Raw genomic sequence first — 25,735 nt, forward strand, 5'->3', positions numbered from 1 at the left:
CTAGCTTTATTTCTTCCAAATTTTCTGGATGCAAAAGTCTTCAAGACCATACCCTGATATAATATTTAAATCATATTTTGCACCAAGTTTCAAGGTGGTGTTGTCATAAATAATCACTGCATTTTATGATCAGGACAGTGCTACAATTATTATAATCACAATTTCATCAAAAAAGTTCAACTTTTCTGAACATTTAATTCAGGGTTTTTACTCTGAATTTTATTTTATTTGTAATATTCATAACATATTTTACAAAAAATAAACAGCCCCCAATCAAAATAATAATGACTGAAAAATTCTTTTAAACATTCTGTAAAATAAGACTGAATTAATAGCAGATAAAGGAAATGCTATGGCTTCAGTCATCTTTGTTCTCTTTGCCGAGTTTCAAAAGTCCCTACTGAAGGAAATAATTCAAATGTCGAAGACTCAGAGTTCTCATACACTCATTTATGCTTGTTCTTAGCAAACTGGTTGTACTTGAGATAAAAATTCTTATAGCAAAACTTCACCATCTTACGGCAAAACTTCACTAGACCAATCTTGGTTGGGACTAAAATTTGAGTGGTTTTATATAGGTGGCCAGATTATAACAGTGACAGTATACAGAGTTTGATTAGTGGAAGAATGGTCTAACTGTGATCAAAATATATGGCCAGTATGCAGAAGATGCCAAGGTACAAAAGCTTAGGGAAGTTTCTATATACTAGGATTGTATTTGCAATAATTCAAACACGTGAAAATTAATCTGTAAAATGTGAACCAAACAAGAGTACTACAAAACAGTATAGGATATATCAACCATTTACCTTTTTTGTACATCTTTTTTATCTATTGATAGATTTAAGAGTAAAATCATATCTTTATAGTTGTATAATTCTTTTCACTGAAGAAATTTCAAATGCTTTACAATTTTCAGAGAACTTTTTCATCATCAAGTCAGTGAAGTTGTGTGACCAAATAAAGCTAATTTGTTTTCAGCTATTACACTACTGGTTCACAGCCTATGTCAATATCATAAATTAACCAAATCTGACAAATTATCAAAAATCAGTATTGCCTACATCAATATGAGACCTTTTAAGGGATGTAGTCATAATTCTCATCATTCAAACTGAAGAAAGTGCTGAATAAAATCTGTGGCCTCCATTTTGAAAGTTTAGAATGGACCCTAGTTATTTTAAATAGCAGATTTTGTCTATATCTTTAACAGAAACCATGTGATATGATGTGATGGACATTTACCTCAACACCTACAGTTTCTAATCAGAGGTTTTGCCTTAAGGTAGCATTATGAAAACCAGCTCAAAATGGCTGATGTTTACTGTACTAAGGTGCTTCCATTCAAACATGCTTATATGTGAATCAGACTGAGGTAGGTATTAACACTTCCATCAGAATGTGGTACAGTATGTGAATCAGACTGAGGTAGGTATTAACACTTCCATCAGAATGTGGTACAGTATATGAATCAGACTGAGGTAGGTATTAACACTTCCATCAGAATGTGGTACAGTATGTGAATCAGACTGAGGTAGGTATTAACACTTCCATCAGAATGTGGTACAGTATGTGAATCAGACTGAGGTAGGTATTAACACTTCCATCAGAATGTGGTACAGTATATAAATCAGACTGAGGTAGGTATTAACACTTCCATCAGAATGTGGTACAGTATGTGAATCAGACTGAGGTAGGCATTAACAATTCCATCAGAATGTGGTACAGGTGTCCATAAGCACTTATATGCAGTGAACGGTTAATGGATGGATGCAAATGGACAGTCAGAAAATAGTACAAAAAACAAAACACACAAGACTTAAAATGGATATAGAACAAATACAATACAGCATTAAGCTAACACGCTGTACCTGATTGTTTGGAATTGGTACTGTTGCAACTTGGACATTCCAGGTGGGAGGCAAATTCTCTGGTGACCCCAAACTACTAGAATTACTGACACCAGATTCTGGGCTGTATGGAGATGACTGGAAAAAAAATAAAGCTACTTGTTACAAATGGAGGTGACATACCCTCACTCAAGGTGACAGTTTATGTCAGCACTTCTAATGAAAGTGCCCGACAGTCCAGCATTCACAATTTTTAATCAACAGATGATGGTCAATTTACACCATGAGCTTATGTCATAAATTAAAAGTAATTTTTCTCACAGAATATTTTGTCAATAAGGATGTTTTGGGGTAAATATACCTCTAAGTTTTAAAGAAAGGATCATTACAGCTAATTTTCTCGGTGATTGATGAGATGACCATGCATGCATGTGAGCTGTGCACACGAGCAGTGGCACAAAGGGAAAGTTATTTCTTCATTATAAATGGCTTTCAAATGAAAGCACATAAATGGAATTGGTGTACATGGATTGCATGTGGATATATTTGAGCCTTATCATCACATAAATTGAATTGGTGTATGTGGATTGCATGTGGATATATTTGAGTCTTATCATCACATAACTGAAAAGGTGTAGGTGGACTGCATGTGGATATATTTGAGTCTTATCATCACATAACTGAAACAGTGTAGGTGGATTGCATGTGGATATATTTGAGTCATATCATCACATAAATTGAATTAGTGTATGTGGATTGCATGTGGATATATTTGAGTCTTATCATCACATAAATTGAATTGGTGTATGTGGATTGCATGTGGATATATTTGAGTCTTATCATCACATAACTGAAACGGTGTAGGTGGATTGCATGTGGATATATTTGAGTCTTATCATCACATAACTGAAATGGTGTAGGTGGATTGCATGTGGATATATTTGAGTCTTATCATCACATAAATTGAATTGGTGTATGTGGATTGCATGTGGATATATTTGAGTCTTATCATCACATAACTGAAACGGTGTAGGTGGATTGCATGTGGATATATTTGAGTATTATCATCACATAAATTGAATTAGTGTATGTGGATTGCATGTGGATATATTTGAGTCTTATCATCACATAAATTGAATTGGTGTATGTGGATTGCATGTGGATATATTTGAGTCTTATCATCACATAAATTGAATTGGTGTAGGTGGATTGCATGTGGATATATTTGAGTCTTATCATCACATAACTGAAACGGTGTAGGTGGATTGCATGTGGATATATTTGAGTCTTATCATCACATAACTGAAACGGTGTAGGTGGATTGCATGTGGATATATTTGAGTCTTATCATCACATAAATTGAATTGATGTGGATTGCATGTGGATATATTTGAGTCTTATCATCACATAACTGAAACGGTGTAGGTGGATTGCATGTGGATATATTTGTCTTATCATCACATAACTGAAACAGTGTAGGTGGATAGCATGTGGATATATTTGAGTCTTATCATCACATAACTGAAACGATGTAGGTGGATTGCATGTGGATATATTTGAGTCTTATCATCACATAATGGGAATGGTGTAGGTGGATTGCATGTGGATATATTTGAGTCTTATCATTGATTCACATGGTTTCCTTTTGTCAAACACTAGAGACATTTAATTTGTGAAACAACAGCCATCAACATGGACACTCAATTTATTTTAGTGTCTATTAGTAAAGTATTGATACTAGACTTTCACTGCAAGCAACAGCAAAATTTCTGGTCATCCATGAGCAAATCTCTAAGTGCCAATTTAATAATTTTGAGTTCACCAGCAAATTTGGCAATCACTTCTCCATAGTTAAACATGTTTGTGAAAGTAAGCTTTCATGCAACTACTGCCAATTTCGCTTGCTTCTCTTGTGATCCTCGATCATATTTGCTAATTAGCAGGATAAATTGCTGATTAATGATAGATACTTTAATTATGTTAACTACATAACAATAGTTATAAATGTTCAACTGGTCTGTTGGCACGAGTTGATATGGCACACTACTGGTACTGCTAGCTCTTGTGCCGGTAGGATGTGCATGCCTTTTGACTTCTTCTTTTTATTCCACCTCCTTTATTTGATTTGATTCAAAAGATATAATTAAGACGATAGTAAAAAATAGGCCTACTTTTAATATTTTGTTACAACTCAACAAACACTTCTGCAAATCTGAGATCAAAACACAGCTGGCACTTAAAAAGATTCTCATAAAAAGAAGCTCATGGACATAGCTGTGACCGTGACAGCAGACTGACAGTTTTCATGTTTGAAAAAAAGAAGGCATATCATATATTGTGATGATTACACTGAAACCAAATTAAACGATATAGCTAAAATACAAATGTCACTTGACAAACATATTTATTTGCTATTAATTTTTTTAAAATGGTGCCACCGCTGACATTCCTGATATTTTTGTGGGCTGAAATAAATACTGAATTTTGATATTTAGTGTATTGAGAACTTTCTTAAAAAGAGAAGTTAACAAAAAACATGACTTCTTATTACTGTGAAGGGGAAAGAGGAATGGTTTGAATTAATTCATATTTGCACTCACACCTGCATGTTTATGACCCCATTTACTCATCTAGCTCCTTTGCTCTGCAGTCAGCTTTCCTATTAAATTAATCAGTGTCCTTTGCCGAAACTTAGCAAGAATAATTTAATCATGTACCTATAACCAAACGCTGCATGATGAGAAAGTGTGATGATGAATGACACCATGAACCAATGTGTAATTCTGATTGACATCTTGCTGTTTTCTGAGCATGATGTCAACTGATGGTGGCAGAACATACAACTGAATTCTAGTTCTGTGCAAGACCATAACTTAAAAAAACATTAAGACACTGTGTTCTGCAAAAAACCTTGTGTAAAATTTACTGCTAGCTAAAAATATTAGCATTCCTGTTAACTAAATATTATTTACCCTCTCACTGAACTTCTTTTTCTTTTGTCTGGCTGGCAGGCTCTCTTCAGGAGGGTTACTGTCGATAGCCCAATAGGAGCCCTGCAATACAGATTAAATCATCCAATTTAAATAATGTCAGTACAGAGAATAACTTACATTAAAAGAAAACAATTTTTTTGGATCAATGATTCTAACTCTATTCGGAGTAAAAATAAAAAAGTATAACAAGTTTAGGAACACCTATCAGTAACATCCCCTTTTTTCAGCATAATGCACTGTCTGTTATTTTTCATATCTTCTCAAAAAGAAAAACAAATTATGCATTATCAACTGATAAAATCAAACTTGTTTAACCTTTAATTATTGAAAATGAGGACCAATTCTTTATAAGATTCTGCAAACATATGCATTCACAAATCTGAAAATGAAAGTTAAGATTTTTACCTCTAACAGGATAATAATTTTGTATATCAACAAATAGGTAGTCAAGTGTATTGAAAAATGACAGACAATAAATAACAGCTGTACATGTGGGTATTTTTTACAATGAAATCAAGAGTTTTTTCCCTTTAATCTGTATTAACCTTGTGATACAGTCTGTCCGTTCTACAGCAATTATAATACAATGTAATGTCTTAAGGCTGAAAACCTTATGAACCAAATTAAAATGTCTCATTTTCAGATTTTTTCGGAGGTTGGGGTAGTGGTGGTTTTCTTGGACTATGTCTGCAATCCAAGTCATTCTTCCTGCTCAGTCTTGTTTTGTAAATAGTCGTTCAGTCATTTCTAAACATTAGGATTTGTGGACTTGATACTTAAAAATATAATTTACTGTATTGGTATTTTCTACACATGGAATACAACAGGCTTCATGCCCAGTTTCTGGCAAGTGAAATTTTGTATACTCAGATCTTGTCCTTCAGCTTTATTTAAAGTGTCTAGTTTTAACATTGCAAAATGTCTCAAAATGAATCTTGGAATATTTTGGGAATACATTTCAACATGTTATTGGTTATATAAATATATATTTAGTTTTAAAACAAAAAATAGCAGGCTAGAAGGATTTTATTCACTATCAAAGACAAAGGATCTAAAAGTAAAAAACTGAGTCAATCACATAGACAGCAGTGTTTGACTGGTTGAGTGGCTAGGATCTAATGTCGAAATTATCAATATACCTCCAGATAAATCGCATTGAAATGGAAACAACACAGACCTTGATACGCTGTTACATAATGTGCTGGCAGATCAGGATCTATGTCGTTTGCAATACTGACTAATCCAACCAAACAAAATACAAAGACCCAGATCTGCCTGCATGTTGAGTAACATCAGATCTTCGTCTATATGTTTGCAGCTAGATTTGACCAGTATATCTCTTTTTCGTTACAACACGCTCCATAATAATGTGATTCTATGTGTAGATATAATATAGGATCCCCTTAATATTAAGAATTCCATAAGTAGCAACTTGGTCTCCATATCAATAATTTCTCAAGTCTTTCTTCAAAGTAACTTTTTAAATGGAGTTATTGCATCAGTTTGCTTGTGGCATGTCAGACATTATTGGAATTTTTGTGAGGGTACATATAATACAAGAAATGAATTTGCTTTTCAATGTTAAAATTGCTCACCTTGGTGTCCTTTTATTCTTGAAATACAATTTAGGAGTTTTTCTTGACTGTTGTTGTTGTTGTTGTTGTTGTGGGGTTTAATGCCATTTTTCAGCACACGATAGGCTATACATGGCTGCCAGTATTAATGGTGGAGGAAGAACCCGGGAAAACCCTGGAAAGAACCACCGACCCACGAGAAGCTACTGGCAAGCTTTCTCACATACCAACAATGGCCGAATCCAAGACTCGAACCCACGCAGATAGAGGTGAGATGCAGTGATCCGTAACAGAGAGCGCTTTAGACCACTCGGCCACTCGGGGCCCCTTTTCTTGACTGAAAAACCCCTCAATATTTCCTTAGAAATAAAACAATACAAATTTTCTTCATCAGAATGAAGGATATTATGACTGTATTTAAAACAATGATGTGTGCGTAAAGTTCTGAGAAAACCCAAACTCACAAATAGTATTAAACCAAATAATACTGGAGGAAGATAATTTGAAATGTTTAGTAAAACTGAAGCCTGGTCTAGTCACAGAGAAAATTCACTTAACTCTATCATTATGATCCCTTTGAACACAGAAGCTGATAATGTAAACTTAAAACCACATTTTCACTCCAATTATAATCTTTCCATATCTGTAATATATACTTTTCCTAACATGTAAAGTGCTTGATTCACAACATATATATAAATAAATTTGCCACCCTTCAGCAGTGTATCCCCTAGGGGTGCAAGACTGAGAGTCAAAAATCTCCTTGGTGTCAAAACTGAGGGTCAGACTGAGTAAAAAAAAACTTTGGTATCAAAACTGGGGGTCAAATTAAAAATTTGGGGGTCTCTGAAGCGTAAATGAGGGTAAAGGGAAGCACTGCTTCACATATCCATTTCTGGGAGAAATTACACCTGGTGGGAAAGATTTATTAAATGCTTCCAATAAAGAAAAATTGGCTCATGGTTAAAAATAAAAATGATTTCTTTCTCAACAATGTTCTTTCATCTTGCTTATTAAATTTATTTTTTTAACCTGTAGACTGTAAACCTGGTTAGTTCTCATTCAAGAAAAGTGTTAAATAGCTAATTTCAAAAGGGAACATATTTGTATCCAAGACAATTTTAGTAATGCAATTTTAACAGCCTAATGTTGTTTCCTATGCATTTATCACGGTATAAACTATTTATTATGGTATAAAGTGTGTTATGATTCTGCATCGTAAGTGAAACAAACAATTTAAGTAAAATCAACCAAAAGCTTTATCTCTAGGTTATAACGTGAAAATGTACAAGATGCAGCATTGTGAATTAAATCCCAAATGTCTCATCGCAAGTCCAAAAGGACAGAATGTTCTGAATTAATTTCTTGAACATCCTGATGAACCACAATGATACAATCCAAAATGTCTTTGAATGAATTCACAATTGTGTTAATCCAAGGTCAATGAGCACCAAGTAATTCCAATGGATAACTGAAATAAATAATTCATGATCTTAAAAACAGGAATGAATTATCTGTTTACCAAGTCCCCTATATATATGCATCCCGACTTGATCATGAAAACAGTCATCCTAATGGAAGATTCCATCAAATCATAAACAAGTTAGTGTCTAGATCATTCTAAGCTTGTAAACAAGCTATTTATAACCAACAATCATGGACAAAGTTAGCAATGTAAACATGTTATCTTAGAGTATAATCTACAATCATGGACAAAAGCTAAGATAGATATAAATAACAACTTAAAGCTACTGAAACACCTAACTTATAAAATGACCTTGAGATCTCAATTCTGGAGAGTGATTTGGCAAATACCATATTATAAGCAGGAATAAGTACAAACTTCAAGTTATAAATATTATTATCAACTATGATTTCTTACACTATATGGTGCAGTGCCCAGTCTGGAAATGCATTATTTCAGTCATCAGACATAGGACTGACTGCTCTGGTGGCCAAGTGGTTAGAGCATCCACCTCGGATGTGGGAGTTCGCAGGTTTGAACCCCATCCAAGTCATACCAAAGACTTTTAAAAAATGGTATTAACAGCTGCCTTGCTAGGTGCTCAGCATTAAACAGTTAGTGTTAGGACTGGTTGGAATGGTGTCATGATGTGACTGGGTTGGACATCATGCTACAAGTCTGCAGCATGATGCCCCAGTGCTAAACATCACTATAAACTGCCACACTACATATAATGTGGTGATATGACTGAAAAAGTGTTAAAGCTACGTTAAAAATTCCTTATCTCACACACACACACACACATGACTGAAGCTGTGCTCACTTCTACTAGGCTTTGCCTATTTAATATTACACTGTGTTCAATATGAATTGTAATAAGTGATATTTCTGAAGACCAAAATTGATAGGGATGAAATGAAAATAGTTACTTTCTTACTTTAATCTTGTTTGTGTTCAGATAATATCATATAGCTTAACAATTCTACCATGCATTCAAACAAAAATGTAACCCTAGTAAGTTAAGTGAAATATGGGTGATAATGGGTCACTGTGATCTACTTTTGTGATGAGGGTATAGTACTCAACAAAATGTACCCTGTCAACAGCTTTCACGATTCCAGATATAACAATACGGACAGAGGATTCAAACAATATATCTGGTCATATCTAAAGATAAAACCTTAATAAAACCTGTAAAATGTGAAACATGAGTCACCATGACCTTCATTTGTTGGAAGAATATGGTAAAATTGCGAAAACATAGTCATCTACTTTGATGAATCAAGTATGAACAGAACTTGAGAAATAAACTTAAAACACATTTAACCAAAATTAATAAAGCATGATATATGGGTTACAGTGACATACATCTGATATACATGCAGTACCAAGTTCCATGATTTAAACACACACACACAAACATATCGCATGTAACATTTATTCGGACATGAGCTAATGCAAAAACTAAGCCAAATGTGAAATGTAGGTTAGAGACCATCTTTTGTTGTTAGGAGGTATCATACTGGAGATGCATCCAGTCATCAAGTCTGATGGTTCTTGCATGAAGACTGATTGAGAAATGCACTTAAACACACAATTATATCAAAGTCAGTACATGTTAAATATGAGTCACATTGACTTGCTTTTGTAATGAGAGTGCAAAGTATTCAGCAAACTGCATCACCTCAATAACCCTAATGCCTCTAGGTATAACAGTATGTATACTGGATGCCAAAGACCATATTTGGTCGCTATCTATAATATAAACACTAATGCTTAACATTGTAGTGAAATATAAAATGTTAGGTCAGTGACCTTTTGTTTTACAGGTGATGCATACAATTATCTAGCTTGATTATTGTCATGTTTACCCCGACCCAGAGTAGACAGTTTGAAACATGTATAATCAAGGTAATTCTGACGGGTCATTGTTTGATGTCGAACATTGCCGAAGGCTGGCACTAATCCGTTACGTAAGACTGTTGTGGCTAGAATAGAAGAACCGGTCATCGGAGTTGCAAAGTCACAGACAGCCAATTATCACCTAGGTGTCGAAATGTTCCCAGATCAAAAGAAATTGCATGAAGAAGTGGGAGTGTCCTAACTTCTTTCCCCTGCAAACAGACAGACAGGTTGAACTGGCCGCTAAGACGATTAGACAGGGGCACAGCGCCACCCAATCAGAATCGAGATGGGGGGAGACCTTGATTTGGGTAGAATGATATCCCTGAGTTTTCCGGTAAAAGTTAGTTCGCTGAGAGAAATTACACAGAGAAGAGGTTAGCGTAACTCTGAATAGCCATTCGTTATTGGCGGGAAAATCTTAGAGCGGGAAGGTCTAAGTACAGAAAGCTTCAAAAGGTCAGTAGATATTTGTTCGGTCTTTGTGGAATGCGACTGCATTTTAATTGTAGGTCGTATGTATACTTTATTATTACTAGAATCGTAGTATGAAGAATTACTTTGTTTTGTTAATATGTTTGCATATTTTGAAGAAATGAGTTGATATTTGTAAAGAATTATATAACTTGCTAGCCGTCGTAAGAGTTAATATTGTAATTTACTATGTGGGTATTTTATAGTAGACTAACACATATGTTCATATGATTATAGATTTTGCCATTGTTGAATATTTGTAATGTACAGACATGCATCTGATTTTGTCAGATTGTAGTACGATGAGATTAAATATATATGTGTATATACTGACGTGACGCAATGTATTGATGTCTGTATAACAATTCGCTGATACTGTGTTATTACGCCATTGTTTACCCTGCAAGAAGTGTGTGGGAATTTCGATGTGTATGCATGCGTGGCCAAAACAGTGACAGCTATCTGATGGTTAATTGTCGTTATAGTGTGAGGTGAGGTTTGATAAAACATTTGTTAACGCCTTGTGGTTTTTCACAGGAAGCTTTGAGGGACAGACCAGTTAAAGTTTGGTCCCGTTGTCTCGGATAGAGAGATGGAGGAAAGGAAGGAAGAAGAAGAGGTGAAGTTGAAGTCTGGGAGCAGAATTGGAGGAGGAGATAATAGAGAGGGAAAGGAGAAGAAAGGAGAAGTTGAAGTCTGGAGCAAAGCTGGAGGAGATAGTAGAGAGGAAACAGAGACAAAGAAGGAGTTAGAGGAACGGAAAGAAGGAAGAATCAGCGGGAAGAAATAGATGAGTAGATGCAAGGACATGGGGAAAATCGAACTCACAATGTAAATCACGGGATGAATTAGGCTGTCACTTGGTCAAGGGAAAGACGAGTGATTGGAAGTTATCGGTTTTAAATTATCACATTTATTAAATTGTTATTGATTGAATTTCATCTTCGTGTTCTCTATAATTTAACCGTCGGCATTGCTGACTGGGGGCTCAGAGCTGTAAATCTACATCATCACTAATTTAACTTTCTAACCTAACGAGCCAGGGTGGAACTTTCAATTTAATTTAATTAAATTATATTGGGAGAACCCCACCCCAATACGACAGAACATCACAATTATTATAACATGAAAAGAGCTGAAAAATAAAACTGAATTCATAAAATTTAACCAAAGTCAATAAAGTACAAAATGTGGGTCGCAGTGATCTGTGGTTGTAATCTAAGCGCAAAAACTTAACAAGAGCCAGTAAAATGTTTAATGCTGGCCACACTGACCTTCTTTTGTTGCAAATGTGAGGTACTAAAAGACATGCATACAGTCACTAAATTTATGATTCTAACACGAATATAGCACAAGACAAAATTAATTTATAAAATTTAACCAAAATTAGCTAAGTGTAAGGGATTTGGGAATCTTATAAAACTCGGCTTGCCTAAGTCAAGTTTACTGAAAAACTGAACTTTTCCTTGAAAAATGTGAGCTTTCCAGAAACATAATATCCTGAGTAAAACAATAAGATAAAATAAAATATATTTTAAGGAAATCACATTACTGTATTTAAACTTTTGGGTTTTTTTAAGGCAAAGGTCATTCAATTTGGCAAGTAGAAAGGAAAGTCACTTTTTCAGCTTTGGTGATTCAAACAGAAAGGAAAGTCATTTGTAGCTCCAGTGACCTTGCCCTTGGACTCAGCAGTGGCAATATTGACAGACCTGAACCTCTACGAATTGGAAAGCAAAATGAGGCCCTGACCTAGCAACGATGTCATAGCCTTAACGTGGGCAAGACTACAATCTGATTCTATATCTTAAGATGGAGCAAATAAAACTATTGTACAGACAAAAAGATGTCTATAGTTTAAATCTGCTACCTATTACAGTTACATCTTTCAGGAAATTTAGCTAATGAAAAATGTATTATACCTGTATCAGGTAAAAATTTTTTGATTGTTTACACTAACTGTACTTTGTCCACCATGATAGATAACATGAGTTTCATGGAGGTTCATCTTACGAACAAGGCTTGCTATGTCACATTGGATATTTTACAATACATTATTCAATGCATACCATATTTACCACAGTCTGTTTATGTTTCCAAACATGTCATCAATATTATAGGGCACATGAAAAAACAAGGGTGAAAATGAAGTAGTTATCAGTTAAACTTAATAATCCAAAAGAAAATATCTGATAAAGAATGTTAAATGATATTACATATTTTTCTACAATGATATGTTTTAAAAGTGGAATGAAGGATTTATTGAAGGAAGCAAGGTAGGGCTTACAAAAATATTACTTTTTCAAATTAATTTTGATTTGTATTCTTGATTTCTGAGAAAACCAAGTGAATCAAGGAATTGTGCCACCTAGAATAAGCAGTGCTATATATAGCTCTGATTACTAAAAGGAAAAGTTATTATCTATGGTGTATGGTTTTATTTTCCCATATTCATACAGGGTTATTGGGGGTGGGTCTTCAGTATATCAGTACATTATGGTACAGATCCCATTGATAAATGCCCCATGTTACACTGCCCCCCCAAAAAACCCCAAGTTTTCAAGGTGTATTTCTGTAAAAAGTATATAAAAAATATATCTACTGTAACATAAACTGTTTAAGTCATTTTCTCTTTTGACCTTTGTTATAAAAACCCCAGAAGATTTCTCAATGATGTGTCTACAAAAAAAAGGATTTAACTGCATTTCTAAAATGCCGTATTACATCTGTGGAATATCAATGACCCAAAATTTCCAACATGAAGCCTGAAATCTTGTATTAAATGGTGTTTAATGAGAGTTTAAAAAATTAAAATAAGAGATGTACCATTTAATTTTTAAATGTTAATAAAAAATATCTTTGCTCTGATCTGTAGAGAACCAAACTTCTTCTATCCATAATTTTTGTTGTAAAAAATATTTTCTCTTGGGCCAAAAGAAGAAGAAAAAGTTCTAAGGCAAAAAGCCCCCCCCCCCCCCAATGGCTGGGCCTCCATGCTAAATTTTCAACTCCCTCAGCGGATCACTCTTTAATATTATTGTGTATTTTTTTACTCAAATTTTCCCAATATAATGCAATACGTATCACAATATATTCTGCCTGTACTCAACCCTAACTGATAAAAGTGGACTAAAGTAGTACTAAAGAGTGCTGAAAAGAATTACTATGGTGAGTCATAACTTTTTAAACACAGTGCGGGGGTGTGTGCAAACAAAGGATGGTTTGAATGAACAGTGGAATACATTTCTTAACTGATGGCACTGTTAGCTTAGCAAAGGTATGACCTTGTCAAAAAGCAATTTTATGCTACATACTAGTTGTAAGGTTATCAACACTTGAAAATGTCAACTTGCACTTATTTTATTATCTTGCATCACTTGGACAAGTAGAAATGTATTAATGGAATGCAGATCACCCAAAAACTGTGTCAGATAAAACTGTCCTTAAACATAAACTTAAATGGACTTCAGGAAATGGTTTCACCTAATTAAGGGTCATGCTACCAGGCGAAGTGGGCTACTAAGTTGCCTAAAATATGTAAACTTCACATTTTTCTGTCACGAAAGCAAAAACATTTTTGCTCAATGATTTTTTTGAGACATAAATTGAATTGCAGTACTTTATGACTTTTGAGATGCTCCCTCTTCCTAGCCAGAAGTTCTGACAGTGTTACAGTCCAAAGTGAAATGTATTGAACGTGGTGTAAAATTATAACGCAGACATGAAACTCCTGCACATTCACAGGCATGTGTTTTCAATAGCTGCCTGACCATTAACCCTTTCCCGAGCAAGTTATCACTGCTTGATTTACACAAGTTAGGCATACCATTTGATGAAAACATCTGCTGTTTCAACACTTAAACTATATTATGTAAATAGTAATTTGTGTCAGCAAAGAACACTTTCTTATTTACATTTTTTAATGACGACCTTAAATGATGTGTTTGCATTTTTATCTTTATAAAAACAGTCTGAAACCATAGTGAACCAATAATCATAATTACGGACATGGCTGTGTCTAAGAAATTGTACTTCATTAGACTGTCTATTTTCATAAATGATCGAGAAATAGATAGACGAAAATATACAATTTATAGAACACAGTCTAAATTGTAAGTGATAGAAGATATTTGCAATCCTATCAATTGACTGTTGTAACAAAGACAGAAAGTGAGTAATTATATTAAGAAAATCCCTCTTTCTAAAAACAGATTCACTCACATGTTACGCATGGAGCCTTGCATGTTCTTGGTTGTATTGATTGAGTTGGAAAAAAAGGGTCAAGTTTGGTTATATATTGACATTTAATACTTCAGTGAGTTGTCTATGAATAGTTAGAGTAATTTTTATTGGCAACAAATGAAATTAAGATGAACAGTAAGGTATAAAGTGGCTTGCGCCTTAGCTCCATGTACATTTTACAGGGGCTTGTTGCAAGGTGTTTAGAAATCTTCCTGACTGCCATTTTATACAGAACTTTCAGAAAGTAATAAAAATTAAGCGGTAGTTTATTAAGCATTTTACCGACTTACAAGACTATAATCTCATTACTACTAATTAAAATTAATTACAATGTGCTTTTTTAAAGTCATATGACCAAAATACACTGCATGTGTGTCCATCCAAACATACACTGTTAAGTATGAATACAGTGGGAATGAATATAATAATGTTTAAATAAACATATAACACAGGTTTTTCAACTTGAAAATAGAGTATTAGTATTGCCTACAGCCAATGTTAAATGAACACTAAAAAACAGACAACATAATTCAAGTAAGAAAAAGGAAATGTGTATGTATGCATATATATATATATATATATATATATATATATATATATATATATATATATATATATATATATATATATATATATATAGTGTTTCTAGCTTTGACCCATATCTCCCTGTTCATCTCCCACTTCTCCCTACTCTGTCCAAACGGAAAAGCCACTTTTCCCTAAAATTCAAGTCTAGCTTGATCCCTGTTACCCACTCCCCCATTGGTAGTGGGAACAAAAACATCACCACAAATCAGTTACTTTAACCAACATAAAACTTGTTATATTTTTTATATTGATGCTACATGCTGCTCCAATGTTGATTGCTAAATGTTAGCAATGTCATTGATATATTTCATAAACAATGGTTTTCTCAAGTTTTTAATAAAAATAAAGTCTTAAATACAAATGTTGCTTCCATATATACGCATATAGTATATATATATTGCTCAGGTGTGGTACATATAGAGACCATTTCAGATAAAAAGACCATTTCAGATACATGAGACAGTAAAACTTCTCTAAACTAGACGCCATTACCAAATACTGCTACCATTTGATAGAGGTCACAGGCTAGTATAGAGACATTTCATTGGTATACAAAAAAGTCTAACCAGGACCAAAATACAGTGATCCATCAACAGAAATCTGTTCAACAGGGATTGGAACAGAAATCATGGAATTGATGATTGGATGCATTCTTTGCATATTATTATGATGATCCTTTCTCTATTAGGTAATTCTGTATTCTTCGTTCCTCCTCCACCCATAATACTCCTGGTACCCTAATTTGTACCATTGGCCTTTGTTTTTTTTTAAATTTACGGCTCTAATTATGATTGCATTTGAGTAATAATAAAGTATTTGTACCTGAATTAATAAATTTGCAACTAATATCTTTGTAAAAAAAATTATCGCAACGATATGTCTTGAGAACAGCAGCAAATTTCACCAACCCTACCATGGCCAAAGTTATATCACATGACCATCCAAGTGATGTGACACAAAGATACAGATGATATTGTCTATACAACATACAGACGATATTGTCTATACAACATACAGACGATATTGTCTATACAACATACAGACAATAATGTCCATACAACATACTGATATTGTCCATACAACATACAGATGATATTGTCTATACAACATACAGATGATATTGTCTATACAACATACAGATGATATTGTCTATACAACATACAGATGATATTGTCCATACAACATACAGACAATATTGTCTATACAACATACTGACGATATTGTCTATACAACATACTGATGATATTGTCTATACAACATACAGATAATATTGTCTATACAACATACAGATGATATTGTCTATACAACATACAGACGATATTGTCTATACAACATACAGATATTGTCTATACAACATACAGATGATATTGTCTATACAACATACAGACAATATTGTCTATACAACATACATACAATATTGTCAATACAACATACAGATAATATTGTCTATACAACATACAGATAATGTTGTCTATACAACATACAGATAATATTGTCTATACAACATACAGATGATATTGTCTATACAACATACAGATGATATTGTCTATACAACATACAGATGATATTGTCTATACAACATACAGATAATAATACAGATGAAACACCTAAGACAAGTTAGATGCTGACTGTCTTTTGAAATAAAGCTTACCTACCACAGAATTTCATTAATTTCAAACAATTGTGAATTTTCTGAAAAGTTCCAATAAAATGAAAGTTTTCACTTATATACTTTCAAAACACATGTTTAGTATAATCTGGAACACAGTCATGTTAGGGGCATTCAAAGGGGGGGGGGGTTTACTTTCAATTATTGGTCTAGACATGTATAAAACTCCTCCACCTTTCCGATTACTATCATTACTAAGCTTTATCATTCAAACCAGGAAGCCATACAAGTGCACAGTCTTATAAGGTTGCCTGCCTCATACTAGGTATTTTAAAGGAGAAATTTTTTCTACCACTGCATACAAATTGTGAGCTATTTCTAACTGCACTGAATATCATTAATATGTGCTAACCTTGCTCATAATAAAACTCACTGGAAAGACTGATGAATGATATCCATTAACCATGATGATTCAAATCCATAAACTAACTTCAGTGCATGAGGCACACCTGTATGCTTGAAAAACATTGAACCCAAGCTGACTATTGTAAAATATTGGACAAATTAGTTCATCTTTTCATAGCTTTCAGCACCAAAACTTGGAATATGAACAAAGATTTGGTTCTTGGGGAGAAAATAATGCTAAAGATTTCATTCACTTCTTACAGCTTTATGTTTGTATTGCTGGTAGCAAAAGTGTAACTAAGTGCATTTGTTTATTTTCAAAGCACTTTTACGACCTTATTGGCAACATCATGCTAAGGAAATGGGAGTTTGTGTCTTTCACAAGGATACAGCAAGGCATGATCAAACCCAGGACTCTGGATAAGGAGTCATATACTGTACCAACTTAGCTACTTACCCAATGCAGCAACATCTCCCTGTAACTAATTTTACTATGTACATTTTATGGAACCAGAAGCAGTATCAGAAAAGCAATTTTAAAACTATTAACTACTTTTTACACGAATAAAAAAAAATATAACGAACGAACCACTTAACATGCACCATGCTTTTTATCCACAATATCAATGGGTTCAAGAGGGAAATGTGGGTGGTAGTAGCTAGGCACTAATTTAAAGCAAGATGAAGTTAACTTCAATCTCCTGATGTTGAAATGAAATTTCATAATTGCGAGTAGCTATCTGATCCCAAATTCCCCTCTTGCATGGTCCCTGGCTAAAACGGGGCTTAAATGTTTTATATAGGTTTCGTTTACATATAAGGGTGTGCTACAATGTGTTTCACATGCTGTTTGTTGAACAGCTAGCTATCTCCCAAACACTTACCTTTCCAGGATCATCTTTTGACCTTGGTACTTTTAAAAAACATTTATTCAGAGATAAATTATGCCTTATGGAATTCTGAAAAAGAGAGACAAAAAGCTTGAATTAGGTTTGGTTCGTACTTCATGGTATACTGCACAAAATCAATGGTTACTGGTAATGCCTCAATCAAATTCATTTTTTTCAAGTTTGCTTAACAATGACAACAAGTTCAGAATTCTCCAATTCAGAAACTCAAGTCCAAAATACTGAAATATATTATAAAACCAACTTATTTTTGACTGAAAGTAATTATTTATTTATTCTCACTACAGAAAGCTCTGCAAAATACGTAAGAATAATTACCAGTAAAATACAATACAGCTTCCCTTGTTATGATATGATATTTGGTTCTATAACTGCTGTGATCTATAACATGGAAGTATAGGTTTGTAACTGTTGACATATAACACAATAGTTTGGGTTTATAACTGCTGACTGTGATACATAACATCAAAGTTTGGGTCTGTAACTGCTGACTAATTTGTAACATGGAAGTATGGGTTTGTAACTGTTGACATTTAACATGGTAGTTTGGGTCTGTAACTGCTGACTGATCTGTAACATGGAAGTATGGGTTTGTAACTGCTGACATATAACATGGTAGTTTGGGTCTATAACTGCTGACTGATCTGTAACATGGAAGTATGGGTTTATAACTGCTGACATATAACATGTTAGTTTGGGTCTATAACTGCTGACTGATCTATAATATTGAAGTATGGGTTTGTAACTGTTGACATATAACATGGTATGGGTCTGTAACTGCTGAATGATCTGTAACATGGAAGTATGGGTTTGTAACTGTTGACATATAACATGGTAGTTTGGGTCTATAACTGCTGACTGATCTATAATATTGAAGTATGGGTTTGTAACTGTTGACATATAACATGGTATGGGTCTGTAACTGCTGAATGATCTGTAACATGGAAGTATGGGTTTGTAACTGTTGACATATAACATGGTAGTTTGGGTCTATAACTGCTCACTGATCTATAATATTTAAGTGATTCTGCTTATAACACTATGGCATAATGGCTCCCATTTTTTAAGTTAAGGTGACCCCTTTCTTTTAAATATCCTAAACACATGCTCTTGGAAAAGCTGGTTATTCATATCTGCAGCAGATTCTGAATCCAGCAATGTGTTTAATATTTCCTTTACTTCACCAAGCAATTTTTCTGCCGTATTGGCATGCACACAATTCAAAACAGACGTATATATGATGTTTGATGAAACCCGGCGAACAAGAATAAAAATATATGATCAAGAGGTTAGTTAATAATGATGACACTGAAATTTCAGTGCACATTTTCTCTGGGGAAGTTTTTCGAAAAATTTATAAATGTGATTCTACATATATCACGATGTTATTCTTTGGACCCCGAAGCATTGCGTTATAATGGGTTTTACCCGTAGTAATAATTTTAGTTTATATAAATGAAATACATATTTTCACTTTATAGTATTTATGTATTGAATTTTGTCCAAAAATTCAGTAGGCTCTCAATTTATCCGAAGTCTAGGGGTCTAGAAGAAAACTTTGGATAATACCAGTGCAAGTGTACATCAATTCACAGAAATAAAACAAAGAAAGTATCACTTTATTCTTGCACTGTTTTCTTACATATCTAGGCAGCCAATTCACTGGCACTGCATCAAACAAAGAGAAGAACAATAGTGAAAAATTATCAATATCAAGCAAATATTAGATCTGACTAGTCAATAGATTACCTGATAAAGTTAGTTTTTCACTGATATTCACTTAATTCTTTCATCTGTTATGACTCAGAAACCTTTTCTACTGAAATCATCTTTCAATGTATCATCACTAATTTTTCAAAATCCTGCTAAGACATAGCTAGTCTCAAACATGCATACCACAATAAGCATGTAGTCCATGGAGTTATTTCCTGTGGCACACATGACACCTGGAACTTATTCAATAATAAATAATGCAAATCTTTTTCTTCACAGCAGCCAGTTTAGATAAAATTTTAATTAGCATTTCAACTGGCCACCTTTTATATGAGCTGCTTTTGCTGTATGAAAAGGTTTCAGTCATGCGGCCCTTGGGCCACTGTACTAGTCCTTATAAGGACCTCATGGTAATTTCAGTTTGAGAAAAATGTGCTTTGAGCTCACTGGTTTTTCCCCACGATTCCAAGTATAAGCAGAGAATTTCACGATTGTCTAAAGTATGTTCATGCAAAAAAGGTGTGTTATTCTTTCACTGCTCTTCTTTCCACCATGGCAATTGTCTAAAGTATGTTCATACAAACAAGGTGTGTTATTCTTTCACTGCTTTTCTTTCCACCATGGCAATCAACATCTTGGAATTTGGGTGTCTTGTCAGAAAATCCTATTTCATTGGCACTGTAGATGTTGTCAGTGTTGTATATCTTTGCAGCAATGATGCACATCGGTTCTACCAGTCATGTCTTGTGAATTTGAGTTCAGAGAGTTTTCTTCTGCACAAACATTTTTGAAGGAGATGCCACGTCTTCACTTGAACCAGTCAACCCAGCTTTGGGATGCATTAAAATTGGGAATGGGCAATTGTTAAGAGATCTATTCAGTTTGTGGCAAAAGCATACACCCTGAGAGCACAATGTTTTTGGTCTCTAGCGGCTTTATTCCACTGCAGAGTTGCCTCTTCAACCTTGTCGAAGGCCATGGATTTCATTGCCTACTGTTCAGCCTGAATGTCATGTAGCCATATTCAATAGTTTTCCTTGTGTTTGCTGGAAAGCTGTTCTGTTTGGCAATCTTGGTTTTGCTTTTCAGACCCTGCTCTACTTCAAGAATGGCTCTGCACAGTACCGGTAGTTGGTTTCTATATATTTTGGTTCCCTCTTCCAATTTGTACCTCCAGTTTTCATGCCTTGGTCATTTATTTACAATGTAGTAACCAAAGTGACTTCCTATGGATTCTTTTGAAAAATGCACATACATTCTTTTATCAAACACACTTTACATAATATTACTGCCAATAATTAAAATAATAATGGGGTTATCAAAAAGTGAGTCAATTATTGGATTAACAATAAACAATAAACATAACCTGGTTTTTGATTAATCAGTACACAGTTCGGACTGAGAGGCATCACGATTTCACAATTTAAGAAATCAAACATCTCTGTTTTCACTGTGACTCTGGATAATGTGTTGCCATTTCAATAGCTTTAGAAGAAATTGAACTGTTAGATTTACCTTCATTAAGGGGGTTTACTCAAACAATAAATGTTCAGACAATGGATAAGATGTAAAAAAGATTTAACAAGAAGGACCAAATACGTTTGAATAATACTGGGTATTCAGATAAAAACAGTGTGACTAACAGAGTTACTGTAAGTTTTAACAAGAAGCAAACTACTACTAAAACGTTGTTTTCTTTCAAACCACGTTGTCGTACAAATGATAGACATATATAACTACAATGGTTATCTTGTTTGAATGGCTGTAATTCTGGTCATTGGGTCCCTAACAGTATAGCATCATAGATGTATCTGGATTCAAGTTATAATGATGGACATTATGATCTGGCAGCACTGTACTATTCTTGTCACTAGAAAAAAGAAACATTAATAACCACTGGTGAGCCATAACTCTTACAGCTAGATTTTCATATATTCACATATACAGTAGTCCCCCTCTTGAATGGCCCCCCTGACCAGCGGCCACCCGCTCCTTACGGCCAGAATCCGTTGGCACCGACGAGTTTGTGTTCAAAAGTACCCCTTGCGAAAGGCCACCCAGCTAACGTGACCAGCGTCCAGCATACTTGTGCAATAATATAAAATTTACCCCTCACAAGCGGCCGCATTTTATTTGAATATGTATCCAGAACCATTATTTTATTCATAACGTGTGTTAAGTAATCCGATTTCTGTTTCCCCGATGTCAGGTTTTCGTTACTTAAAGAAGTGTTGAGTAAAGTACATTTACCACTAAGGTTAATATTATTTCATTTACGCCTCACAAGAAGCCAAATTTATTCCATAAAAAACGAGAAAGACTCAAATTTTAATCCATACAAAAGGGTATGTACATGTAATCCAATTAGCCTTACTGTTGTGTTATCATAAGATATCCGGTTTAGTCACTGATAATTGTTAAGATTACAATTATTTAACAGTTGTAACAGCTGAGAAGTGGCAGTATCGATGTACAATACCCAAGTCAGCAGGAAAATGGTTTGATAGCCTTTGTGGCTTCCCTTAGTGAGATGTTGAGCTTGTTCACTTTGATAATCAGTGGCTATTACTACTGACAATAATTGTCAAAATTACGAATCCTAATGGCTGCGAGGTCAAATCTGCGTGATGTTAATGGTACATATCGAAGCCGTTTTGGCTTCTCTCACTTAGTGTAAAGAAATGTATAAAAACAATAGGGTACCAGACTGCGACTAACGAATCACGTGACAAGATCACTTCCTTTAAAAACACACGGCAATTTGTTAAGATGCATACAAAATTGTTTTATCAGTATTGTAGTTGGCAACATGAATAACTTACTGCAAAAAGATCAACATGTCATCGAGGAAAAATAATCTCAGTTTAGAAGAGAAAGTGAAAGTAATTCAACTGGACCGGGGGGGGGGGGGGAGGGGGTCGTCGAGGATCCTTGCAGAAAACTAATGTTGGGAAGACTCGGATAAACAATATCGTGAAAGATAATGAAACAATTCTGCAGAAGTGGGAAGGTGAAATGGACAGAGAAAGGAAGATTGTTTGAGCCAGGAGACGTTTGTATCCTGATTTGAATGACAAGAAAAAGCAACAATTTTGTCAGTTGAATTGGGATATGACAACTTACCGCAAGTAACGGATGGTTGCACAGATTTCAAGTGCGACACAATAATAAGTGGAGAATCAGCTGATGTTAATAATGAAGTTGTCGAAGACTGGACCAAAAGACTAAACGATATATGCTGGGGATATGACAGCAAGGATATTTTTAATGTAACGAGACTGGTTTGTTTTTTAGACTTACCAACAAAGTGACAGATGATATGATCTGTAACATAATTATAAAGACAGTTTTAAACCTATATCAATGGTTATTCATAGCATGTGATATTTTAATGAAAATATTAAATGTTTAAAATTAAATGTACTTGTGACTTTCTTCATATGTACTTAATATTTGCATTTGTCATCCCCCTCTAGAAAGGCCACCCGCATTATAAGGCCACTTCCGTGCTGCATTAGGGGTGACCTTATAAGAGGGGGACTACTGTATTCAAATTTGTATCCCAGTATTCACTTTACATGATTACTATGAATAAAATAAATGGCAGTGATTTTACAAACCACTTACAAAACAAATCCAGTCATCACAATGCTCTCATGTCAAGTTGTGTTTCGAGTTGATTAGTGCAATTTTCATTCAACAGATCGCTATCTATAGAATCTGTTGAGATAGTACCTACATACAAATGAGCAAGTGAAAATTACTGCCTTTCATACTTTTATTCTGACCACAACATTAAGCGCACAATTTTAGTCATCTAGAGTTTTAAGATCAATGGAAAATAACAGTCACATTCATTCGATTAATCAGGCCCCAACCCCCTCAAAGTACTCAAGACCCAGAAAATGTCAACTGGATTTGGGTGAACTGAGTTCACAGTGCTTTCTATGTGAATCAGCAGGACTTAGGGGATGGGGTGGGTTGTCCAAAAGTACTGAAGTAGACAATAAACGTAGTTTTAAAGTTTTATTAACATCAACAAATATTCCATTAGAAAAAGCTGGTGTTCGTTTCTGTTCTACGCTAATAGGCAGACATGTAAGCACACTCGTGGGTGCTGCATTGAGTTAACCCATCAGGCATGACAATGATATAATGTTCCTATGAAATATTGATGTAATAAGAAAGATCCTATGGAGGTTTTATTGAAAATCTAAAATCTTTCTTAAATGTTCGTGTTGTTGTGCATGTATAATGAAATTTTCAATAGCAGTACAGTTTTTGGTTGATTTATTTTGAAGAGGAAATGGCAATGTTTTCCTCAACAACATATCTAGACTGATACTGAATTTTTTTCTCTCTCTCAGGCTTATACTTGTCTCCAATTTCACCACTTGATATTTCTCATCAGGTGTTTCCCAATACCCTCATTTGTGCAGAGACACACATTTTTAATATGATTCCCAGTCCTGACACCATAGGATTTCTGACCATCCATCTTGCAATCACAGAGGAATTAACACTGCTCACTAACACAGAAAATGCTTTCAATACAATGGACACGCCATAATGAAAGTGATAAACTCTGTGAAACTCATATACTGTAATTAAACCAGCCTGCTAAATCAAGACAGTTTTCCTGGGTTCTATTTTTATCGTCTACTAAGCGTGGTCTGATCCCAAACCAAACATAAAGTAGTTCCATTCTTCCTTGTTATATGTAGCCAAAAGCATTTCTTTCATCTGATCAATTATTTAATGAACAGGTAACCTTTTGAAGATAAAAAACCTACAGCAAGTAATGAATGCTATATACCATTACACACAAGAATCAGCCATATTTAATTCTGGCTGAGTGCCAAAATACCAATATTGGAAGTAAATACTAAAGTGCAGCACCACTGAACATCTCAATATTAGGGCTACAGGTAAAAATCAATGTTGTAAATGCTGCTGAGCTTGCAGAAAGGCAAAATTGCTTCATGTCCAAGACTAGTTTCAAGATCAATAAAGGTACTGTGGTCAATAGTACATGTATTTAAGTTTTAAAGTGAAATGGATTGGACATTGTCACTGAAACTTCTCCTGTCATTTACCCTGAATTAATTCAACAATTTTTATGAAGAAATTTTATGAATGACCACCATAAATTTACAAACTTTTAATGACCTTTTCACATGGAAAATCGCGATGTGTGACAGAGTCCAAAAATCCACAGAGATTTTAAATTCCTAGTTTTGTTAGATATATTAGAGAGGTTGCAGACATAAATATTTAATCATGTCTGATACATGCCAGTTCTTAATCATTTAACTACCCTGGCTAAGGTTCCAAATACATGTGTGTGTGTGTGTGTGTGTGCTTTTAAAATTTTAACATAGCTTTAACAATCTGAATCATATCACTATGATGACTGCAGTGTGGCAGTTTACAGTGATGTCTAGCACTGAGGCATCATGCCAGACATGTGGCATCATGTCCCACCCAGTCACTGTATTCTGACACCAGACTGACCAGTCCTACACTAACCTATTAATACTGTCAGCACCAAGCGAGACAGCTGCTTGTACCATTTTTATAAGTCTTTGGTATAAATCAGACTGGGACTGAACCCTCAACCTTCCACATCCGAAATGGATGCTCTAACTACTTAGGCCACCTGAGTGGTCCCAAATGGGTAAACAAGGTGTTCACTTGTAAACATGAAATCTCCTCACCGATATGAACTTGTATGGAATAGCCAACAATATGCATACTGGTATATAGGAGAATGCAAAGTCACTTGAGTACAAAAAAGTCACAGTAACCAAGTATTTGTATGGTTTACTCTCTCTCTGAGATTTATTATCATATCAGTTGTCAGGAATGCTGTTGAAACAGAGTCCAAGATACTGAGGATAGCATATTAGCTGAAAATGCAAAGTCACTGAGCAACTTTTGGACCAGTTATAGTGGATAATATTCATCCAAATGCCAAGTTTCATAAATGTTTGTGAAACAGGACCCAAAACA

General features: G+C 34.5%; 1 protein-coding gene across 3 annotated transcripts in view; it reads right to left on the reverse strand.

Moving 5' to 3' along the window:
• The window catches only part of LOC149781842 (forkhead box protein J3-like), a 71,737-nt gene that overhangs the window by 37,902 nt on the left and 8,100 nt on the right, over nt 1-25,735 (reverse strand). For all 3 annotated transcript variants that reach the window (XM_089936029.1, XM_089936028.1, XM_089936027.1), the window contains exons 2-4: nt 17,987-18,061; nt 4,823-4,903; nt 1,872-1,988 (exon numbers count right to left, since the gene is read on the reverse strand). In XM_089936029.1, the coding sequence (XP_089792155.1) occupies nt 1,872-1,988; nt 4,823-4,903; nt 17,987-18,061 (273 nt within the window). The remainder of the gene's footprint in view (nt 1-1,871; nt 1,989-4,822; nt 4,904-17,986; nt 18,062-25,735) is intronic.

This window comes from Sinohyriopsis cumingii, chromosome 15 (assembly GCF_028554795.1).
Source record: "Sinohyriopsis cumingii isolate HCF-2022 chromosome 15, ASM2855479v2, whole genome shotgun sequence".
Taxonomy (NCBI): domain Eukaryota; kingdom Metazoa; phylum Mollusca; class Bivalvia; order Unionida; family Unionidae; genus Sinohyriopsis; species Sinohyriopsis cumingii.